A 23,351-nucleotide genomic window follows, 5' to 3' on the forward strand; every position below is an offset into this window, starting at 1 on the left:
AATCTGGGACTTTCCTGTCAAACTTCAAATAATAATGATACAGAAAATAATCTGCTGTTAAATAGGTATAATTGTATTAGTTCATGAGTGTTAGGAATTGTTCTTCATTTTCATATTGTTATTAAACATTATACTATAAGTTTCAAATTTGCATTAATTATACAAGTTAGTAAACCCAAAACATGGACTTAATGTACTATACACTTAGGTATTTTAGCTTTTATATTATAATTATGTTAATTTTTAACTTTTTATTTGACATTTTCAAATATAGAAAATTTGCAAGAATACCAAAAAAAAAAAAATTGCCATTGTATAGTGATTTTCTAATTTCATAAATTTTTTTGTTTATTAGTTGGCATTCTCTTGTAAGGAAATTTTCTCCCTTCCATCCCCACTTTAAAATTTATTATCAATTCAGAATCACTTTAATTTTATCCAGTGAATTATAATCTGCTAGTGCCCTTTTTAAGTTTTATATTCAAACTGTCCCACATTGGACTCATGGGAACCTATTAGAAATGGCACCTGTGTATTTTGACATATTTATCACTTTTTTGGGAGTACTTCCTTATTTTTTGGCACAATAATGTGGTAGGCTCATTTGGCCTCTTTGCTGCCCCAGGTTAAGAATCAGCCTTTTCTTCAAGGAGTCTACATTTCTTTTAGTAAGGGATGGTATTTAGAAACCAAGATCTGGATCTTTTGTACTCATGTTTTAACTTTACTCTTTTATACTTAACTAGAGGCCCAGTGCATGATTTAATCATGCACCTGGTGCACCAGCGGGCTGGCTGTCCGCCGGTGCCCCAGGCCTTCTGAAAGCCTCCGGCTGCTGCGGAGGCTTTCGAAAGGCCTTGCGCCGGAGCATACAGCCGGCCAGGTCCCCCGCTTTGGCCTTTGATCGCGGGGGACCTGGCCGGCTGTCCGCCGGTGCCCCAGGCCTTCCGAAAGCCTCCGGCGCTGCGGAGGCTTTCGAAAGGCCGGCGCAGCCATGGCACAGACGCTGAGCTCGCAGTGCCAGTGGCGCCGCGAGCTCAGCGTCCTGCTGGCCCAATCAGCTACCCCGGCCACCCTGAGTCCCGCCCCCTGCCCCTCCTGCTGGCCCAATCATGGGCGTAGCGGAGTGATGGTAATTTACATATTACCATTTTATTATGTAGGATTTTTCAATTAATCTGGAGCTTACTCTGCAATGTGGTGTGAGGTACAGATGTGTAAATTAACATGAATTAAAATGAAGTGCGTTAGTAGTAAGATACAAAACTCAAGACAGTTATTTGTTTGTGTTCCTGTCCTTCAGGAGTACTGATTCAGGGGAAACAGCTTATTTAATGTCAAATAATGTATTTAAATGATGTCAAATGATATATACTTAATTTTACATTTCATGTCAGTTATGTTTTCTCTAACTTAGATGCATTTTCTAGAATTATAAAACTTTGTGAAGAAAAACATGAAACAGATGAAAAAAAGAAGGGGAAAAAAGGCAACAGTGTAACATCTGTAAAAGGAATTACGAATTTAGGAAATACTTGCTTTTTTAATGCGGTTATGCAGGTAAGAGGTATCCGAAAGCTTTGTAAAATGTCAAAGATCATTTTAATTAATTTATATTTGTTTGCACACCTGTAACCTGTCAAATGACTACTAAATATTCATCTAGAAATTTTTTTTCTTTTTGTTTGTTTTAGGCTATCTTTAGCCATCGTCATACACATACATAAACCTTCCATTTCCATCGTGCTTCTTAAATGTCTTCTCTGTATTTTACCATGGCTCTATCAGTAACCATGACATTTATTAAATGTAAACTGTACTCAGTAAATTTTTTTAAGTTAAAAAACCTTTTCTATGCAAGATGAAATTTGAAACTTAGAAAGAGTAATTTATTCCATAAAATCAGAGGCATAGAATACCTGAATCAGAAGACTTTACTTTTGTTTTCTTTTAGAACTTGGCACAGTCTTACATTCTTATTGAACTGATGAATGAGATAAAAGAAAATGGTACAATACTCAAGATTTTCCCTTCGTCAGATTCTCAGATGGTAAGAAATGTAACTATCTGGATAAGAGCTCTTGTGAGATGAACCAGCGTCCTTTCAGAGTGACCCTCAACCAACTGAGCCACACCAGCCCGGGCAGGGAGTTTGACTTTTGTTGAGTAAAATGTCTAGAGCTCCTGTTTTGTAGTTACTGGTGCCATTTGCTTAACTATAGCATTTTTGTTCTTTAAAGATAGATTACTTTTAATAGTGAACATCTAAAGGTTTTTTTGAAGCCTAATTTGATCATAGGTTTTTAAGCTAATGAGGAGGGAAAAAAGCAACCTCTGACATTCAGAAGCTGGCCTGGCACCCACAGGTAGGCCATGTTCTTCAAACAATTTCACAGAATACCAACCCCAGGCTAGGCTACGTTCAATCCAATAAATGAGGCAAAGCAAGGTCACTTCATGATTTCAAATAACCAGGTTGCTCTATCACTTAGAAAATTCTAAACAACCTGTCTGTTGGCCAAAATGAGTGCTCTTTCTTTTCCTTTTTTAAATTTATCTTTATTGCTAAAAGTATTACAGATGTCCCCTTTGTTTTTTCCCCCATTGACCCCCTCCACCCTGCATCCCCCAGGCCTTCTGAGTGCTATTTCTTTGTTAGTTATAGCTTTATCTTCATTCTCATCTCCCCCCCACACATCCACATATAAGATTTATTGAGATACTTAATCATAGAATTACCCCCACTTTCTGACATTATCCAATCAAGAGCAGACCTCTGCTTGCTTAGCGTCCCTGCTGAATTACCCAACTAGAGCCCCAATCCTATATTGGTTCTTTCAAATACGCTCTTATTAAGACACCCCATGGTTCGTGTTCTCCCTCAGTGCATCAAGTAGTAAACCCACCTTGTTCAACTGCACGTGTGTTCCTGGTGGTCTTTGGCTGGAGGGCATTAACATTAGTAGTAATGATTAGAAATTGATGTGTGTGTGTGTGTGTGTGTGTGTGTGTGTGTGTGTGTGTGTGTGTTTTAGAAGAAAGAGTGTATGAATAGCTCATGATATGGTTTTCAAAAATACTTAAGAGTTCTTCTAAAATTTCTTAGCCCATTGTAGTAATCTTAGATTTTTTTCTTCCAAGGAGACAGTTTTGAAAGACAATATTATTGAAAAATCAGACTATAAATTCATTGCCAGTACAGCTCCTTACTATTTTTATGGTAGATCCCAATGCCCTTTTCTAAAGTGAGGTGAGCCCTGGCCAGTATGGCTCAGTTGGTTGAGTGTCATCCCTTTCCCCATGCACCAAAAGGGGGTGGGTTCAATTCCAGGTCAGGGCACATACCCAGGTTGCAGTTATCCTAGAAGATAACATACTATAATGTTCGAGGATTATATTTGGGATCTGCTTTTTTACTCATTATGCATAAGGAGAGGGGTGTTACTGGGGAAAAAAACATTTTAGAAAACAAAACGTGATGGGATAGAAATTCTAGAATAAAGTGCATTGATCCTTCACCAATTTAAGCTACTTTTGCCCACCTTTTTGTCTCTCTCCTTTATTTATTTTTTATTTTTAAAACAATATATATTTTATTGATTTTTTTACAGAGAGGAAGGGAGAGGGATAGAGAGTCAGAAACATCGATGAGAGAGAAACATCAATCAGCTGACTCCTGCACACCTCCTACTGGGGATGTGCCCGCAACCAAGGTACATGCCCTTGACCGGAATCGAACCTGGGACCCTTGAGTCTGCAGGCCGACGCTCTATCCACTGAGCCAAACCGGTTAGGGCTCTCTCCTTTAAAAGAGAGGGAGATGGTATACCAATTTCCCCCCATTCCTTATTTAACAGTAAAATATTTGGGGGAAAGAAGGGTGTGGAGTTTTGCTAATATAAATATAATTTATGATTATTTGTGAAAATGTACAAATATCAAGTAGATGAAGAATTTTACTTTTAGAAGAGCACATTAAGGGACAGTTATAAGCAACTAAAAATTGGTGATTTCATTCTTAAGCTAATAGTTTTATTAAGTACTAGTAAAGGGCAGATGATATGAGAATACCTGTGTTTTTCAAGGGCAGATGATATGAGAATACCTGTGTTTTTCAACCACTGAGAATACCTGTGTTTTTCAAGAATACCTGTGTTTTTCAAGATAACTACCCTCCCCTTAATTTTCATTTTTATATTTTTATATATGAGGGACTAAAGTTTTTTAATTGAGTTGAAGGAATTTAGTTGTCATCACTGAAACAAAATAGAACTGTTTGATTTAAAATAATATATATTTCTGACATAGAGTTGATCATGTTTTTAAAGGATCCATTAATGGTGGAACTTTCAAGCCCTGGACCACTGACCTCGGCCTTGGTCCTGTTTCTTCACAGCATGAAGGAAACTGACAAAGGATCGCTGTCTCCTAAAGCTCTCTTCAATCAGCTTTGTCAGAAGTGGGTGCACCTACATTGTTAATATAAGTAATCATGAGTTACAAAATGCTATTGTGTTTATACTTAATATGAGTACTTTCAGTCTTACTGTAACACTAGAGGCCCAGTGCATGAAATTTGTGCACTGGTGTGGGGGTGTCCCTCAGCCCAGCTTGCACCCTCTCTAATCTGGGACCCCTCGGGGGATGTCCGACTACCGGTTTAGGCCCGATCCCTAAACTGGCAGTCAGACATCCCTCTCACAATCTGGGACTGCTGGCTCCCAACCGCTCGCCTGCCTGCCTGCCTGATTGCCCCTAACCGATTCTGCCTGCCAGCCTGATCCACACCCTAACCTCTCCTCTGCCAGCCTGATCAATGCCTAACTGCTCCCCTACCGGCTTGATTGCCCCCAACTGCCCTCCCCTGCCAGCCCAATCGCCCCCCAACTGCCCTCCCCTGCCAGCCCGGTCACCCCTAACTGCCCTCCCCTGCCGACCTGGTCACCCCCAACTGCCCTCCCCTGCTGGCCTAGTCGCCCCTAACTGCCCTCCCCTGCTGGCCTGGTTGCCCCTAACTGCCCTCCCCTGCTGACCTGGTCACCCCCAACTGCCCTCCCCTGCTGGCCTGGTCGCCCCTAACTGCCCTCCCCTGCCAGCCCGGTCACCCCTAACTGCCCTCCCCTGCCGACCTGGTCACCCCCAACTGCCCTCCCCTGCTGGCCTGGTCGCCCCTAACTGCCCTCCCCTGCCAGTCCGGTTACCCCTAACTGCCCTCCCCTGCTGACCTGGTCACCCCCAACTGCCCTCCCCTGCTGGCCTGGTCACCCCTAACTGCCCTCCCCTGCCGGCCATCTTGTGGCAACCATCTTATGACCACATGGGGCGGCCATCTTGTGCAAGGGTGTGATGGTCAATTTGCATATTACCTCTTTATTATATAGGATTGCTATTATTGCCTAGATACCAAGAGGAAGAATTAACATTGTTTAGTTGCAGCTCTGTGGTCTATGAAAATTATATCGTTTTTAAAATATATATTTTTTTATTGATTTCAGAGAGGAAGGGAGAAGGAGAGTGAAATAGAAATAATTGATGGGCCGCCTCCTGCACACTCCACACTGGGGATTGAGCCTGCAACCTGGGCATGTGCCCTGACCCGGAATCGAACCATGACCTCCTGGTTCATAGGTTGATGCTCAACCACTAAGCCAGCCAGCGGGGCTGGGAAATTATATCTTATAAAACTCTGAAGAAGCGATTATTTATCCCCATTTTATATATAAGGAAACTGAGACTCATGGCAGTTGAGTACTTTACCCCATTTCATAGTGACAAAGCCAGGATTCACATAGACAGTTAAGCCATGATTATGCATTACCTATGGACACAGACAATAGGATGGTGAAGGCCTTGAACAGGGTGGGAATCAGGTAGAAGGGGCAATGGAGGGGAAAAAGGGGACATCTTTAATACTCGCAACAATAAAGATTTTTTTTTAAATAAAAAGAAGCCCATCATGTAACACAATAAAATATGAAAATTATGGAATTGTAAGATCTTAAAAGGTGCTATAATAGATCATCTATCCTAGTTTCTTTATTTTAAAAGATGAGCTTTGAGGCAAATAGAGTTTAAGTGAATTTCTCAAGATGTTACAAAATGTTTAAAAACAAAATGTTTGCCCGGCTGGTGTGGCTCAGTGGTTGAGCCTCAATCTATGAACCAGAAGGTCATGGCTCGATTCCCCATCAGGGCACATGCCCGGGTTGGGGGCTCGATCCTGCAGGAGACAGCTGATCAATGATTCTCTCTCATCCTTGATGTTTCTCATTCTCCCTTCCTCTCTGAAATCAATTAAAATATATTTAGGCCCTAGCTGGTTTGGCTCAGTGGGTAGAGTGTCGGTCTGTGGACTGAAGGGCACATGCCAGGGTTGCTAGCTTGATCCCCAGTAGGGAACATGTAGGAGACAGCCGATCAATGATTCTCTCTCATCATTGATGTTTCTATCTTTCTCTCCCTCTCACATCCTTTCTGAAACAATAAAAAAATATATATATATAAAATATAAAAGCCTAAGCGACTGAACCACTGTTTGACCATTTGACCAGTAGCTATGATGCACACTGACCACCAGGGGGCAGACGCTCAATGCACAGGCATGGAAACATGGAACAGACTGATGAATCTCAGAGGGAAGGGGGAAAGAGGGAGGGCGGGAAGAGATTAACCAAAGATCTTATATGCATAGTAGAGGCCCAGTGCCCGGATTTGTGCACCGGTGGGGTCCCTCGGCCTGGCCTGGGGGATCCGGCTGAAACCAGCAGTCCAACATTCCCCGAGGGTTCCCGGATTGCGAGAGAGCACAGGCCAGGCCAAGGGACCCCACCACTGCATGAATTTGTGCACCGGGCCTGTAATATATATATTTAAAAACAAAATATTTGAGTGCGTGGAAATAAACACATACCATAAAGGTCGTGACTTAACTTTAATGTATGTACTTATTCCTACATCTAGAAAAATGAGAACTCTGTTGTCAGTACTCGCTAGAATCCAGGTACACAACATGTCATATGTTTAAAATGGGCCTTGTCATGGAGCTCATAAACTAGTTTAGTCCACAATGAACTAAAATATGTAGAAACAAAATTCTTTAAACATGAACTTGCTTTTTTTTTTTTTTAATATCTACACTCTTTAAAGTTTCATTTTAATTTAAGCTCATTATTTGTGTCATGATATTGCTTTTTTTCCCCAGGGTTTTTTTTTTTTTTAATTGTTTAAAGTATTACAAATAGTAGTACATATGTCTCCTTTTTTTCCCCATTTGACCTTCCCCCAGCCTCCTCTAACCCCCGGCACATGCCCTCACCCCCCTCCCAGTATCTTGCATCCATTGGTTATGCTTATATGCATGCATACAAGTCCTTTGGTTGATCTCTTACCTACCCCACCCCAACCCTCGCCAGCCTTCCTGCTGTAGTTTGACAATCTGTTCGATGCTTCTCTGCCTCTGTATCTATTTTTATCAGTTTATAATGTTTTTTATTATCCATAAATGAGTGAGATCATGTGGTATTTTTCTTTCACTGACTGGCTTATTTCACTTAGCATAATGCTCTCCAGTTCCATCCATGCTGTTGCAAATGGTAAGAATTCCTTTTTTATAGCAGCGTAGTATTCCATTGTGTAGATGTACCACAGTTTTCTAATCCACTCATCTTTATATTTTGTCTCATAGTAGTGTACCAATGTTAATTTGTTTATAAAAAATGTATTGTGTAAAGAATACAACACAAACTCTGCCCTGTTAAAATTTTTTTGTGTATAATATATTATTGTTGACTATAGGTACAGTGTTGTACAGCAGATCTCTAGGGCTTATTCATCTTGCTCGACTGAAACTTTATGCCTATAGATTAGCAACTCCACCTTTGCACCTCACTCCAGCCCCTCACAACTATCATTCCATCCTTTGATTCTATGCATTTGAGTATTTCAGATTCCTCATATAAATGGAGTAATGCAGTATCTGCCTTTCTGTGACTGGCTTATTTCACTTAGTCTAATGTGCCATCATATTAAACTAGAGGCCCGGTGCACGAAATTCGTGCACGAGGTGGGTGGTGTCCCTCAGCCCAGCCTGCACCCTCTCCAATCTGGAACCCCTTGAGGGATGTCCGACTACCTGTTTCACCAGGATCAGGCCTAAACGGGGGCAGTTGGACATCCTTCTCACAATCCAGGACTGCTGGCTCCCAACCGCTCACCTGCCTGCCTGCTTGATTGCCCCTAATCACTTCTGCCTGCCAGCCTGATCACCCCCTAACCACTCCCCTGCCAGCCCGATTGCCCCTAACTGCCCTCCCCTGCCATCCTGGTCACTCCTAACTGTCCTCCCCTGCCAGCCTGGTCACCCCTAACTGCTCTCCCCTGCCGGCCCAATTGCCCCCAACTGCCCTCCCCTTCAGGCCTGGTCCCCCCCAACTGCTCTCCCCTGCAGGCCTGGTCCTCCCCAACTGCTGTCCCCTGCAGACCTGTGTCCCCCACTAACTGTCCTCCCCTGTAGGCCTGGTTGCCCCCAACTGCCCTCCTCTGCTGGTCCAGTCACCCCTAACTGCCCTCCCTTGCAGGCCTGGTCCCTCCCAACTGTCCTCCCCTGCTGGCCATCTTGTGGCGGCCATCTTTGACCACATGGGGTGGCCATCTTGTGTGTTGGAGTGACAGTCAATTTGCATATTACCTCTTTATTATATAGGATGTAGTCTAAAATATAGAGGGCGTATTGTATGTTTCATTTGCTTGGCAAATGCTGTGTTTTTTTTTTAAAGCCTGAGGAACAAAAAGATCCCTGCAAAGCCTCAGAAACATAGGTGCCTCATAAAATTAAGAAATTTTTAGGATATATGTACTTTAGAAATTAGTTTTAGACTCTATCCAAAATAACTGTGTTTCTAATTTTATAAAGATTTATAAATTGTTAATAAATTATTATTAAAGTAATAGATATGAAAATTTAAATTAGTAGTATTTTTTTTATTTTAAAAGTCATTATGCACATACAGACATAAAAATTGTCTGCAAGTTGCTTGTTTTGCTTACTGTGTTTTGTATATCTCTCTATATCGTACATGTGGATATAACTGATTTGATTTTACATATGTGTATACAGGATGGGATAAAAGTAGGTTTATAGTTGTGAGTATGTGAAACACATATGTGGTTTGCATGTAATAGTTGCCCAATAAATGATAGCCATATTGTTCTCAGTACACTTAAGGTCTCTTCCTAATTGGAACAGTAATCACATTTTGACTTAGTACAAAAAGAAGTAAATTGAATCTTTGGCTATATGTTATTATAAAGTGATTTAAATATTAGTAATATATTGTTGATGAAATGATCTTTTTTTCTTTCCTGCTGTTTTTAAATCATAGGGCCCCTCGATTTAAAGATTTTCAGCAACAGGACAGTCAGGAGCTCCTGCATTATTTGCTGGATTCAGTGAGGACTGAAGAAACAAAGGTCAGGTTTCTTTATGTTTATCACATATACTTTTTAAGAAGAGGGTACAAAACTGAAGGATTTCATTTCTACTATAATTTTTATGTGCGGTTAGGAGGTTAACTTGATTTTTTCTCACTATTCTATTTCTTCTTCTCTCTTGTTTTGTTTTTTTTTTTTACTGTTCTATAAGGTTATTTTCTTTCACTCTGTCACAACCCCTATTCTTTATTAGTTAATGTTCTTTGGCTATGATGAACAGAAATCAATTAAAACTAGCTTAAATAAAGAAAATGGATCTAAGAATCCAGGTGAAGGGGGATATAGCTGGGATTGTTTACTACATGATGGTTATGAATCATTATAAATGGAATTAAAATTTATGTCTTTACATTGTTTTTCTCTGTCATTATCACAAATAAAACAACAAAATCTATCCCTATCATTTATTCTATTTCCCTTCTATTACTTGACTAGAGGCCCGGTGCACAAAACTCGTGCATGGGTGCGGTCCCTAGGCCTGGCCGGCAATCGAAGCGTGAGCGTCTGGTGTGGAAGGGCAGGTCCCACCTGACCTCTGGGCCCTGGGCAGCACCTGGGCCCCTGCTTGCACCCACCTTAGCCTGGCGCCGCCCACTCACTTGCTCCACCATCCCACTGCAGTCCTGCTCTCATCAGGGCCTGTCGGGGCCGGCAGTGCCCCCACTGCCACCCACTGCCAGTGCCACATCGCCGACACCCACCATGTTCTGCGCCACCCTGTGGTGGTCAGCGCATGTCATAGCGAGCGGTCAAATGACCGCCCGAGGGGACAATTTGCATATTAGGCTTTTATTATATAGGATGGCCTTCTTTGTTTCAAATTAAATTACTGTTTTGTCAAAATGGTACACTGGGATTCACAGTATCTAAAAACTCAGGCAGTATAGCAAGAAACATTGGTTTTTGAAAGCTCTTATCTTTCTTCCTCTCTGTGAGGGTTTTAGACGGCGTGGCAAAATTAAAATGTCAAGTGTGTGGATCTGCTCAGTCCTGTGAGCAAGGCCAGTCCGTTACAGTGGTACCCAGGCAGCAGCTGCATTGTCTGGCCTGGGAACCCACAGCTGTTAGTTGTGTTTTTTAATGGAAGAAAGGCTACACCGTTAGGTCTGCCACCAGAATCTTTTAGTAATGATCACAAACTACTGATCTCCTTTCATATTGTTTCATCAAAGTCTTTTTCTTACAACTATAAAGTTCAGGACTACAATATGCTCTTATTGAATGGAGCCCTAAAGGGATCATTTGTGCAAAAACTCGTAAATTTTTTATGTGCAAATAAAATCAAATTTACTATAAGAACTTCTTTTATAATCAGTCTTTTCAACTTACAAATATATATGCTTCACTTTTTCCCTTTTAATTTGAGCTATCACTAAAGAAATGTTACCTTTTTATTATCTTCTCAAAGACATATCACTTTAATAGATTATTGGATAGGATTTTTTAAAGGCACAATACTTCAGCTAACTTAAACTGAGTTTTTTTGCATTCTTATTTTTAAAAGAAATTTAAGATGGAGACTTAGATAGTTGAACTTGGGTAGTGCTAGTTGATTAATGTGCTGCAATTGTTAGTAGCTCCCTGACCCAACTCTTTTTAACCTAAGTGGTTCAAAGCATGACTTTTAACAATGAGAGGTTGTAGATGGACCTAAACTCATTTATTTTATTCAACTTGATGAATTACCTATTAAGTAACTCTTTAACAGTATAGAGCAGAGAATATACATTTATGGCTAGGATACAATAAAAACAAAACAAGTCTAATAGTTTAAAAGTTAATAATTTAATCAGCTTCATTGTATCTTTTACTTTTTTATATATATTTTTTACTTTTTTATATTTTTAAAGAGTAATATAGCTTACATTTTAAAATATAGTAAAAGCTCATTAAATCATATTGCAATTCATGTTTAAATTAATAAAATGTTCAAATTGGAAAACAAACATACAGACTTCTAATTGAGTTAGAGGTCTATTTCTAGTAACTAGAGAGCCTTTTTACAGTTATATATTACAGGTGAACATTGGTATTTATTGGAATCTTTCATTTATATCCATTAAATATTTCTCCTGCATGGACTTCACACCATTCTAATTTATTTTAGTTAAAGAAATTATTTTTTTCATAGGTAAGTCAACTTTAGCTTAGACAGAATCTGAATTATATCATTTTACACCAGGAAGTCCAGATCAAACAGTAGTTTCACATATGAAAACCTGTGATTAAGACATTACTTTAAAAAAATATTTTGAAGGATAATGAACAAACATTCTTTTCACCCCATTGTTAAAATGTGAATTGGAGAAGATTAAATTTATCCATTAATTAGGGGCATAATTAGTATAAAAGATGATTCATTAGCTTAGATACACTTTTATTTTTAGAATATATAGTTTTAATTTATTCTAAAAAAAATTTTCTGTGAGGTTGGATCTTTCCTAAAACATATGGAAGAGATGTGGAAACATAAACTTTGAGGACATTAATTGATATTCTGGACTTGAGTCATATATTTATATAAATAAAATAACCTGTGTGGAAGCCAATGTGACCAGTTTAAAAGCTTCTTATATATTAAGGTTTTCTTCATAGACAAGAAATTTCATATGATTTATTTGTGACATTTTGTCCTGATTAAGGACTACATCATTTTTAGGAACAGAGTGGGACAGAGGGAGGGGAGGGAGACAAATGGAGAGAAAAGGGGAGAGAAGGGAAAAGTGGGACAAGTTACTCTAAACCTGTAAGTATGATGAGACTAGGCTGCTTGCTTTTTGTAGACTGAAAAAACACATTTGAACCCAAAAGAGAACTTAAACATAGGAACTTTTCTGTAATTCCATATTCTCCCCCAAATAGGAAAATTGTTCATTCGTGGAATTTTAGGACCAGATTTAATTTTTAAAAAATTCAGTCATTTTATTTTATAGACTAAGTAACTGAGATCCAGTGTACCTTGCTGTTTGAAAATACTTCTCTTATTAAGATGAGGCTGGAGTTAACTGTTACTAAAACAGATGGTATTTAAAAGAACACAGAATACTGCTTTAAAATAATAGATTTTAATAAATTCTTATTAACTTTGTTTTATAGAGAATACAAGCTAGCATTCTAAAAGCATTTAACAACCCAACAACTAAAACTGCTGATGATGAAACTAGGAAAAAAGTCAAAGGTATGTTGACTCTCTCACTGTTAAAATTTTATTCTACAGGAAAATATTTACAGGGGAAAAAGAACTGAGCATTATGTGAATGAATGCTGTAAAATAGTTGCCTTAAAATGAAGGTATATTTATTCTAGTGGCTCAGTCATAGAAAGAAAACGTTAGAATTTATCCATGTGAATTTTAAAAAATAAAAGTAATATCACGTATACAGATTGACACTATTGCTCTTAATAGGAGGTTCTAAGGGAGCCTGGAAAGGTGGTTGAAGGTAGCATCCTTATTTGGAAGTTCACTTTTATCATATTGGACTATTTTGCAGTTGAGGTGTGCTTGGATGAGTGAACTCATGGATATTATCTAACTCTAACTTGACAGTGCTTAAGTGCTGCAAAGATTCCTGCAAGGAAACATTTATTGAAGGAGTACTGACAAGTCAAGTGCACATGTCTACTTTACTCCTAGTGTTATCTCTTCCTCAGCCAAAATGTGGGGCAAAAACAATGATTATTTAATCAAAGTGGTCACTCATAAGTATTTAAGTGTGGGTTTATAGTCTATGTTATTAGTGATTTACCATGTCCTAAATGTATATTCTGTCTTGAGATGTTAACTAATGGTAGTATAAAGGCATCATTTTTAGTAGACACTTAAAATATTATTTGTATTTTATTTATTCTCTTTTCTAACTTTTATTTTTCGAAGTATTATATGTACATCCTATATATCTATATAAACAAATATACGTTGTGATTATATATGCCAAATTTTATATGCAGTTTTAAGGGTTCAGGTTTTTTTAAATGTAGATTTTCAAGCATGCTCTTTTGTTTTGAGATAGTGCCATCTAGAGCATGTTTAGAATAATGGCCCAGTTTTTCTTTCATCTCTTTCCAGTTTTGTAATCTTTTCTATTAACCCCTTGTACAATTTTTCTTAATGAAACATCTTAGTTTACTATAATGTCTCAATTATAATTAATAAATGTTTATTTATATAGCCCAATATGTCTGCTCTGTCATTCATTGCAAAAATACAATGTTTTAGAAGGTAGAGACCTAAAAAAATATAGAAGTGAATAGATTTGTTAATATATTTCTCCCCCAGTGTTTACTGTGGAAAAATGTCAAACTTCTGTTAAGTGGAGGGAATAGTATATGAAGCTCCATGTATCCATGTACTCATCACCCCACTTATTACATTCAATTCCTGGAGTATTATGTTTCATCTATTTTCTCCCAACCCCAGATTATTTTGAAGCAAATTATAGGCATAATTTCCCTTGATATATAAATACTAGAGGCCTGATGCACGAAATTCGTGCACGAGTAGGCCTTCCTTCCTCCGGCTGCCAGCACCGGCTGCCCTCGCAGCCCTGGCTTCATCCGGAAGGTCATCGGGTCTAATTAGCATATTATGCTTTTATTATTATAGATTTTTCAAACAGAATAATTCTGACAATTTTAATGTAACTGAGCAGTTATGCATGTAACTGAGTTATTTATTGCCATATTAATTCTTTATTTTATTTTTTTAAATTTTATTTTATTGTTTAAAGTATTACAAATAGTAGTACATATGTCTCCTTTTTTTCCCCATTGACCTTCCCCTGGCCTCCCCTACCCCCTGGCACATGCCCTCACCTGCCATATTAATTCTTTGCACTATGCTGTGTTTACTTGTCTTTTATACTCTGTCATTTCCATAGTTGGGGTCCTGGCATCTGTAGCCCTAAAAGCATAATCTCCTTTCCCATCCCTCTACCTCTGGGTCAGGCACAGAGGCTTTAAAGAATTTAATGGGAGCAGTTGAGATGTAGTATGAGTTGTAGTTACTGCTCCTTTTATTTTACCTCTTACGAAGTTTGTTATTTCTGGAAATACTATCATTGCTAGTCACATTTTCTCTATAGAACTGTAAAGGAGAGAGACATTATAATGTCGTATAGGAGAATACATTATTAAATGTGGCACTGGACATCTGCCTTAGATTTCTTTTGAATCAACAGAAAAACACACCATGTTACAATGTAAGGTTGATGGTTGACATGTTTTTGCATTAAAAAGTATTATTTTTACAGCATATGGAAGCGAAGGTGTGAAAATGAACTTCATAGATCGGATATTTATTGGTGAATTAACTAGCACCCTCATGTGTGAAGAATGTGCAAACGTAGGTACTTTGAAATTCACTTCAGCATGGACTAGATTATAATCCCAGCGTTTTGATTATTTTCTTTCACATATAATCTTCAGTAGTCATTTACTTTTATTTGTGACATGACTACATAATAGTTTTTGAAAATCTTCTTAAAATATATCCTTCACTCTTAGAAAGTAATCATAGCCTATAATTTTAAAAATAAATGTGTTATTTTATTTTTCCTCCCAAGAAACCTGTGAAGTTCTGTTAGGTCATTTTAATATGTTTGAATGTGTAAGCTACTTGTTTAGATGGAAATAAAATAAAGTTCTGTGAAGAGAATAACTATGTTATGTAACTATGTATGCATTGCCGTAAAATGTAATTCCAATGGAAATAATTTAATGTATTAACATAACCCAGGGTGATCTAGCACATTTGATTTAAAGTTTATTTTTATATGACTTGTTGAAGTTTATTTCATTTTATTTTATTAAGTACACTTGACTCATCTTTGAATTAGTGATACTTTTTATTTGGTGGAATGGAATGCCATCTGTCCTTTCACAACAATTTAAAGGCATATAAATTTTTATAGGCTTTCGGTTGCTTGATAAGGAGTACTTCTGAAAACGGATAACTTGGACTATGATGGGTTTACACTTTTGTCAGATTTTCTTGTAAAAGAGAGAGTCTTTATGTATATTTTCTTGTTCCAGATTATGGAGTATTTTTCTATCTAATCTAGTTTTATTCAATTAGAATTATATATTATATCTCCTAATCTGTCGCATTGAAGCACAGACTGTGTCAGAGTATTACTTACTTCTGTAGTATATTCTACATAAAAGTTGATTTCTCTCTCACAAGTTAGAGAGTATCTTTTAGAATTACCCTAAAGAATCTACAAAACACAAACTTTCTGCCTTTTTCATATTTTATGTTATGGCACTAATTTCACCAAAAATATGTTTATATTTTTAATTATTATTATTAAACATATTTTATTTAAAAGTTACTTTAAACATTACTGATATTGTGATAGTGACAACATAAAATTCAACAGGGTTGCATTTATTAAAGTTTTGAGATATCTTGTTTTGATTAACAGTACATGATGCTCAACCCAATTAAATTGCTATTTGTTTCAGGAATGTTTTTTAACTTAAAATTTTAAGTTGCCTGAGAAGTCTGATTCCTCTAAGCCTTTACAAAACTACATTGTCTATATTAGAATTCTACCTGAAGTTCTTAATATGTTTTTTTTTTTTTAAGATCTCCACGGTGAAAGATCCTTTCATTGATATTTCACTTCCTATAATAGAAGAAAGGGTAAGGAGAAAAAAAACCTTAAGTCTTTTGTGAAGGACATTCATTTTATTTAGACATTTGTTGAATATGTTATCAGATCTGAGAATCATTATTTTTTATATACAATAGTTGAGTTTGTACAGTTAATATTGGGGTTTGTGTATGCATGCATAAAGTATGAGATCATTCTTATTCTCAAGGAATTTAAATCCTTATGCTTTATATTTTGAGAGTTAAAGTTAAGGAAATTATATTTCAAATGAGTTAGAAATTTTAAAAAGTAGATTACATCCAGAATTTATTTCCTAAAGAAGTTTTGTGTTATGTACATGTCATCTATATAGGTTTCAAAGCCTGTACTTTGGGGAAGAATCAGTAAATATAGAAGTTTACAGGAGACACAGAACGGCCAATATAGTGGCCCTGTTACTATAGAAAATAATCACCAACCTAGAGCCACCAGGAAGCAGTCTCCATCTAAAGATAAGGTAAGACTATATGTATTTGTGAGGCATGTGCTTTTTTAAACTTATTATTATGAAAAATTTCAAAAATATACAGAAGTAGAGAAAATAGTATGATAAACTTCCATGTAAGTAGTTCTCAACTTTATATAGTTATCAGCTCATGGCTAATCAGGTTTTATCTATATCTTATATTCTCCCCACCTCCCCCAGATTATTTTGGAATAAATCCCAAATATATAGTATATTTCAGTATGTAGATCAAATAGATACTCTTTTAAAATACGTAACCAAAGTACCATTATCATACCTAAAATATTAATAACTTTGTAATAGCACCAATATCTAGTCATTATTTAAATTTCTCCAACTGTCTCATAAATACTTGTTTTTTGGTTTTGCTTTTTAAAGCCTATTTGAATTCAAGATCTAAAAAAGAGCTATGGAGTGCATTTGATTGTCATGCCTCTTCAATCTCTGCTCTGTTCGCACAAGTCCTCTTCTCTTCTCCACAAATAGGTTTCTGTTGTTGGTCTCTTGTGTACAAGTTTATTTTTAAATTAGAACTATTTGTTAGTATATCTTCTATTGGTTATAGTTTATGTAGATTTAGGAGGGGTTTTAGATATACTAGAAATACTAGAGTAATTATTTAATAATTGTGGGACATTTAATTACTGGTATTTATTTTCAGTAAGGTCACAAGATTCTTTTCTCTAAAAACACTGTCAACTTACAGAATCAGCTAATTCATGGCAGAAAACGTGCAAGGAAATTTTCATCTGGAGAAGATAAAACTGTTGACATGTACCGGAAAAATGGAAACATGGAAGTGAATGGGGATTCTTCAGCGTTTGCAAGCATCATGAATACTGAATCGAATCTGGCTGAAAACCCTACCGATGGTAGTGAGAAGGAAGCCAGCCGTTGTGAAAGTGGTGTTGATGCTGACAGTGAGGCCTCAGAATCTGAAAGTGCTTCTAAGCAAACTCTGTTGCCGAGATCCCGTAGTGGATGCTATGTGCACACAAATGGACATCACCATCCACCAGCAAGAGAACTGCCCACCAAGAAGACTGATAGTGGTGATGAAGGAATGGCTGAAGCTATTTCTGAACTTCATTTAAGCAGCAGTGTACCTGGAGATAGAGATTTTGATGGAGAAAACCAGCCACTAAGTCTTCCAAATAATTTATATTTTTCAGAGGAGAAGCGTACGATGTCTCACAGTCCCCAAAATGCTTTTCAGACCCTTTCTCAGAGCTATATAACTACTTCTAAAGAATGTTCAATTCAGTCTTGTCTCTACCAGTTTACATCTATGGAGTTATTAATGGGGAATAACAAGCTTCTCTGTGAGAATTGTACTGAAAAGAAACAGAAGTACCAAAGGGAAACCAGTTCTGCAGGTAAATATTTAGCTTTATTTTTTATTCACGGATTATCTGATAGTCAGTGACTAGTTGGCATTAGATCCCAAAGAGAAGAACCTAAGAACCTGTCTCTACACTTGAGCTGCTTGAGGGTAGGGATTGTCTTTTCCGTATTTGTATATTTGTACTTTAGCACTGCAGACACTGACTGGGCAAAATGAATGTTCAATAGATTTTTGTTGAAATAAATTAAAGAACAGGAAGTATCCATCTCTTTGTCCTGAAAATGCAAATCCACATAATCTTACTTTAGTGGACTAGCTATCTGAAATCTTCCCAGAAGAAATTTCCCTAAAACTTAAAATTTTATGATGAGGTTAATATGCTTCCCAAATCCCATTAATCTAATATCTATATATATAAAAGCCTAAGCAACTCTTCAACCAGTAGCTATGATGCGCATTGATGACCAGGGGGCAGACACTCCATGCACAGGCATGGAAACATGGAACAGACTGATGAATCTCAGAGGGAAGGCGGGGGGAAGGGCGGGAAGAGATTAACCAAAGATCTTATATGCATACTAGGGGTGCACGAATTCGTGCACCGGTGGGGTCCCTTGGCCTGGCCTGCAGGGATCGGGCCAAAACCAGCAGTCTGACATCCCCTCAAGCGGTCCCAGATTGCGAGAGGGCGCAAGCCAGGCCGAGGGACCCCACTGGTGCACGAATCCGTGCACCTGGCTTCTAGTGAAGTCATAATCTATACTAATAAAAGGGTAATATGCTAATTAGACCAGATAGACTGGGCATCTTCTGGACAAAGCCACGGCAGCGGGGGCCAAGGCAGAGGCAGTTAGGGGAGAGCAGTTAGGGCACCAGGCTGGCAGGGGAGCAGTTAGGGGCATCAGGTCGGCAGGGGAGAAGTTAGGGGCGATCAGGCAGACAGGGAAGCAGTTAGGGGTGATCAGGCAGGCAGAGGGGTTAGGGGTGATCAGGCAGGCAGGCAGGAGAGCAGTTAGGAGCCAGTGGTCCCAGATTGCGAGAGGGATGTCAGACTGCCAGTTTAGGCCCACAGGGATCAGGCCTAAACCGGCAGTCAGACATCCCTCAAGGGGTCCCGGATTGGAGAGGGTGCAGGCCGGGCTGAGGGAACCCCTGTGCACGAATTTTGTGCACCGGGCCTCTAGTAAGATATAAATTTGAAGATTTTAAATAATTGTATATTATAAAACTAGCAACATAATATCTCTATTTAGTTGACTGGGAAAAAGGGGGACTTGTCAATAAATTTTCAGTGTACCTCTAGCCTTGACTAAATGGAGAGAATACTCATTCCTAGTAACTAGTTTCATTCAAAATATAGATTTTATTTTTATTCAGGAATTGTGAGGCCAACAGATCAGGAAATGATTGTCACTGAGGATACTTTGTTTCTTACAGTTCCCAAGAAGAGAGGGCACATGGGGAAGCACCAGGGTTGGGCAGGAGGCAGGGACAGCCAGGGGGAAACTAGGGCAAGAGACTTTATTGTGCTTTCCAAGGGAAGGAATGGGCAAGGCATGATAAACAGGTTTAAGACGGACTAGTTTTGAATAATTTAGTGGGCTCTGGGTTATAGGGACTGTCGCTAGTTGTCTAGAACTTGGTCATGATATGATTAGGGCAAGTGGATTGCAGGCTAGGTAAAGGAGGTAGTTGGGGTGTGTGTTTTGGATTGGTTGGTTTGCACATGAAAGGCACACTTAACCCTTTGCACTCGCTTGCTTTTTTCTCGATTCCTTTATTCTACTCGGGATTTAATTTTTTAAATACCCCAGATTTTACAAAGCAAGGCAGTAGAATAAAAAACTGGAGTTTCTTTTCATACAAACTTATTTATTTGGATTTTTTTATATTTCAAATTATTGATACATTCAAAGAGTAATTTTAATCTCCATGCTAACCGTGTCGAGTCACACTCGACATTGGAGTGCAAAAGGTTAATATTTACTCTCTCTAGCAATTAGTTCTGGGATAGGCCCTCCTTCCAGTGTCAGCAAGGACCCAGTTGTCAAAACATCAGAACAAAGATGTGTTTAATACACTAGTAATGAAGAAGATATCTAAATGGGAGAAGGAAGAAATACCAGTTTATATTAACCAATTTATATTAACTTTATGTTAAGTTAAATATGCAATTGGTCGTATTCAAATCCTATCACAAGTCCTTTCTAATAACCTCTTATTGAAATGCCCCAGTGGTTCCCATGATATGAGCTCTCCTTTCACAGCAATACATGTTGAGCCAATTTTATCATCTGCAGGTGTGTTTGTGGTGGTCTTTGGCTGGAGGGCATTGTCCTAAGTCACTACTAGTTCATCTTTTTTCCAGCTTCTAAAATTGTGTTGCAAGTGTCACCTCACCTATTCTTTGTTCATATAAGGGAGTGCCTTTAAAAAAAAATCTTTCATTTTAGTGTTTTTGGAAAGAAAGAGGTACCCTGCAACCAGAAGTCTAATTTCTCTTATTTCCTTTTTAAAAATCTGGTTTACTGAATTTGCACATAGTATATAATTTGCACACAATAAAATTTATTTTTAAGTGTACTAGTACAGTTTAATGAGTTTTGCTAACATATTCAGTCCTGTAACTATCATCAAGGTCTAAAACATTTTCATTGCCCCAAAATGTTTTCTTGTGCTCCTTTGCAGTTAATCTCCTCTCCCATTCCCTAATCCCTGCACTCACTAATCTGATTCTTCTCCCAATAGTTTTGCCTTCTCCAAGATATCATAAAAAATGGGATCATATAATATATAGCCTTCTGTCTCTGGCCTCTTTGCCACTTAGGATAATGCTTTGAGATTCATCCATATAGCTACACATATTAATAGTTAATTCTATTTTCTTTTTTAATATTTTAAAAAATGTGATATGATGCTTCTATATAAATGTTGACTATGTTATGTGGTAGATCCCATTAGTATGAAATGGAATCTTACAAATAAATTTATTATATTTTATACAGAAAAGAAAGCAGGAGGGATTTATACTAATGCCAGGAAGCAGTTGCTTATTTCTGCTGTTCCAGTTATCCTAATACTTCACCTTAAAAGATTCCATCAGGTAAAAGTTCCTTTAGTAGCACTAGAGTAATTTCCATCAGATGTTTTATAGAGCCCTAAGTCTTGTAAAGTACTGTCAAGGATTAGGCACTAATTTACTGAATTTAAAAATTTGTCATATGGGATGTACTGCTTTTTCAGCCATAATAGTTTACCAGACTTTTCTAATTAAAAATTTTTAATTCACAATGTTTGAAGATTTAGGTGGTAGGAACCCAAATGGCATGTGTGTGTTTGTGTGTGTCGATGGAAAATAAGAATTTTTAAGAACGCTTGGGGGAAAAAAAAAAGGAACACTTAGAAGTAAAGAAATAGCAAAGTGCACATACCTTTCTGAGTTCTCTTGATCCCAGTGAGAAGGCTGTGAGGTCTGGCCATGGCTAACTAGGCCTGAGTACAAAAAGGGCTAGTACAAGGCAGTCTCCTTTACTATAGGACTCTACAGTGAGAGAGAACCTAAATATTTTCAATGTAGCAGATTTTTCTCCTTTTTTGGTGTGTGTATTTTTTTAAATATGTTTTTATTTATTTTAGACAAATAGGAAGGGAGAGGAAGAGAAAGAGACCTCCATGAGAGAGAAACATTGATCTGCTGCCTCCTACATGCCCCCTATTGGGAATCAAGCGCACAGCTCAGGCATGTGCCCTGACCTGGAATGACCTCTTGGTGCATGGGATGATGCTCAATCCACTGAACCACACCGGCCAGTCTGTGTGTGTATTTTTAATTCAATGCTTTGACTCTTTTTTTTTTTGCATTTGATAAAACGATTTTAACATTTCTCTGGAAGAATGAATAAGTGAAAATACTAAACCATTTTTGCAAAAGTTAGAAGGAGTTTTTAAAATAAAACTATAATAAGTAAAACAGTATGGTCAGAATTGTCAAATAAAACATGAGTATAATTTAAAGTTCTTTTGTTATGATAATAAAGTAACCTGAAATCAGTTGGGAAGGGGGCTGTATTGTTCAGTAAAGGACTTAGGAAAGAAAAGTAGCTGTTGAGGGAAATAAAAGTTTATAGCTACCCTCCATACCATATATTAATACTATTTTCAGATTATTTTTTTTAATTGCATGAAACAAGTTATCAAAAGACTAAAAGAAAACTAAAATACCAACCTGACCCTTGATTGGGAAGATTTTCTAAGTATAAAACCCAGGAAAGAAATCTCAAGGGAAAAGATTGGAAGCTTTGATCATATACTAGTATATCTGCAACATTTCAGGTGGCCCACAGATGGGCAGGAAGAGATTTTCCTCTACACTTTCATCCTATCCAAAGAAAGATTAGGTTAAGCTCTTGATTTTCTGTAGCCAGGATTCTAGAAACTTAACAGAAATGAAATGGCAGTGGAGAGCAGATGTATCCTGTCTTCCAACATCAGAATGCCTGATGGAAGGTGTGTGTCTGCAGTGACTCTGTGTGAGCAAGAGAGGGTCGTGCCAGATCTGAGAAGCTAATTGCATGATGTGCCAGTTGTTTAATATATGGTCATTGTATCCCTACTTAGGAACAACTTACAGAAAGAATTCATGCCTTAAAAGGAAATATTTACGGACGTCTTGGTCCCTTCTTGCTCTCAGGCTAAATGTAATGTTAGCAAAGCCACATTCTCATTTCCAGGACGGAATTTAGGGAGCAGACTCTAGACAATGTCTAAAAACTATCAGCTAGTTTTTAACTACCATTAAATAACGCAAAGTGTACATTTTTTCAAGTACTGCCTTTAGCAATTAAAAATAGAGAAAGGAGTAGAGCTTATTTGACAACATGAAGGTTCACTTTGATTTATATAATATATAACATTTTTATTGATAAAATGATTTAAGTGTTGAAATTCAGGCTTTTTAAAAATATATATTTTATTGATTCTCCACAGAGAGGAAGGGAGAAGGACAGAGAGTTAGAAACATTGATGAGAGAGAAACATCAATCAGCTGCCTCCAGCACACACCCCCCCCCCCCCCCCCACTGGGATATGCCCGCAACCAAGGTACATGCCCTTGACCAGAATCGAACCTGGGACCCTTCAGTCTGCAGGCCGACGCTCTATCCACTGAGCCAAACCGGTCAGGTCAGGGCTTTTTGTTTTAATGATTGAATATCACTGAATTTTAAAACTGAAAAGGATCTAATCTAAACCATTTATACCCATTTTCTGCCTTGATGTAGATGATGTAGCCTAGAGTCAAATTAGGTGTTAATTAAGTCAGGGCTAGGACACCAGGCCTCTGACTCTTCAGTTGAATATCTTTTTTTTTTTTTTAATGTATTTTATTGATTTTTTACAG

The 23,351-nt window shown here is 37.8% G+C and overlaps 1 protein-coding gene across 2 annotated transcripts in view; it reads left to right on the forward strand.

The window, feature by feature from the left end:
- Positions 1-23,351, forward strand: part of USP45 (ubiquitin specific peptidase 45) — a 60,080-nt gene that overhangs the window by 27,773 nt on the left and 8,956 nt on the right. For both annotated transcript variants that reach the window (XM_079780944.1, XM_079780945.1), the window contains exons 6-15: positions 1,418-1,560; positions 1,955-2,050; positions 4,329-4,459; positions 9,381-9,468; positions 12,586-12,667; positions 14,739-14,830; positions 16,076-16,132; positions 16,456-16,599; positions 17,315-17,984; positions 20,959-21,056. In XM_079780944.1, coding sequence (XP_079637070.1) covers positions 1,418-1,560; positions 1,955-2,050; positions 4,329-4,459; positions 9,381-9,468; positions 12,586-12,667; positions 14,739-14,830; positions 16,076-16,132; positions 16,456-16,599; positions 17,315-17,984; positions 20,959-21,056 — 1,601 coding nt within the window. The remainder of the gene's footprint in view (positions 1-1,417; positions 1,561-1,954; positions 2,051-4,328; positions 4,460-9,380; positions 9,469-12,585; positions 12,668-14,738; positions 14,831-16,075; positions 16,133-16,455; positions 16,600-17,314; positions 17,985-20,958; positions 21,057-23,351) is intronic.

The sequence above is a fragment of the Cnephaeus nilssonii genome, assembly GCF_951640355.1.
Source record: "Cnephaeus nilssonii genome assembly, chromosome: 9".
Classification (NCBI taxonomy): domain Eukaryota; kingdom Metazoa; phylum Chordata; class Mammalia; order Chiroptera; family Vespertilionidae; genus Cnephaeus; species Cnephaeus nilssonii.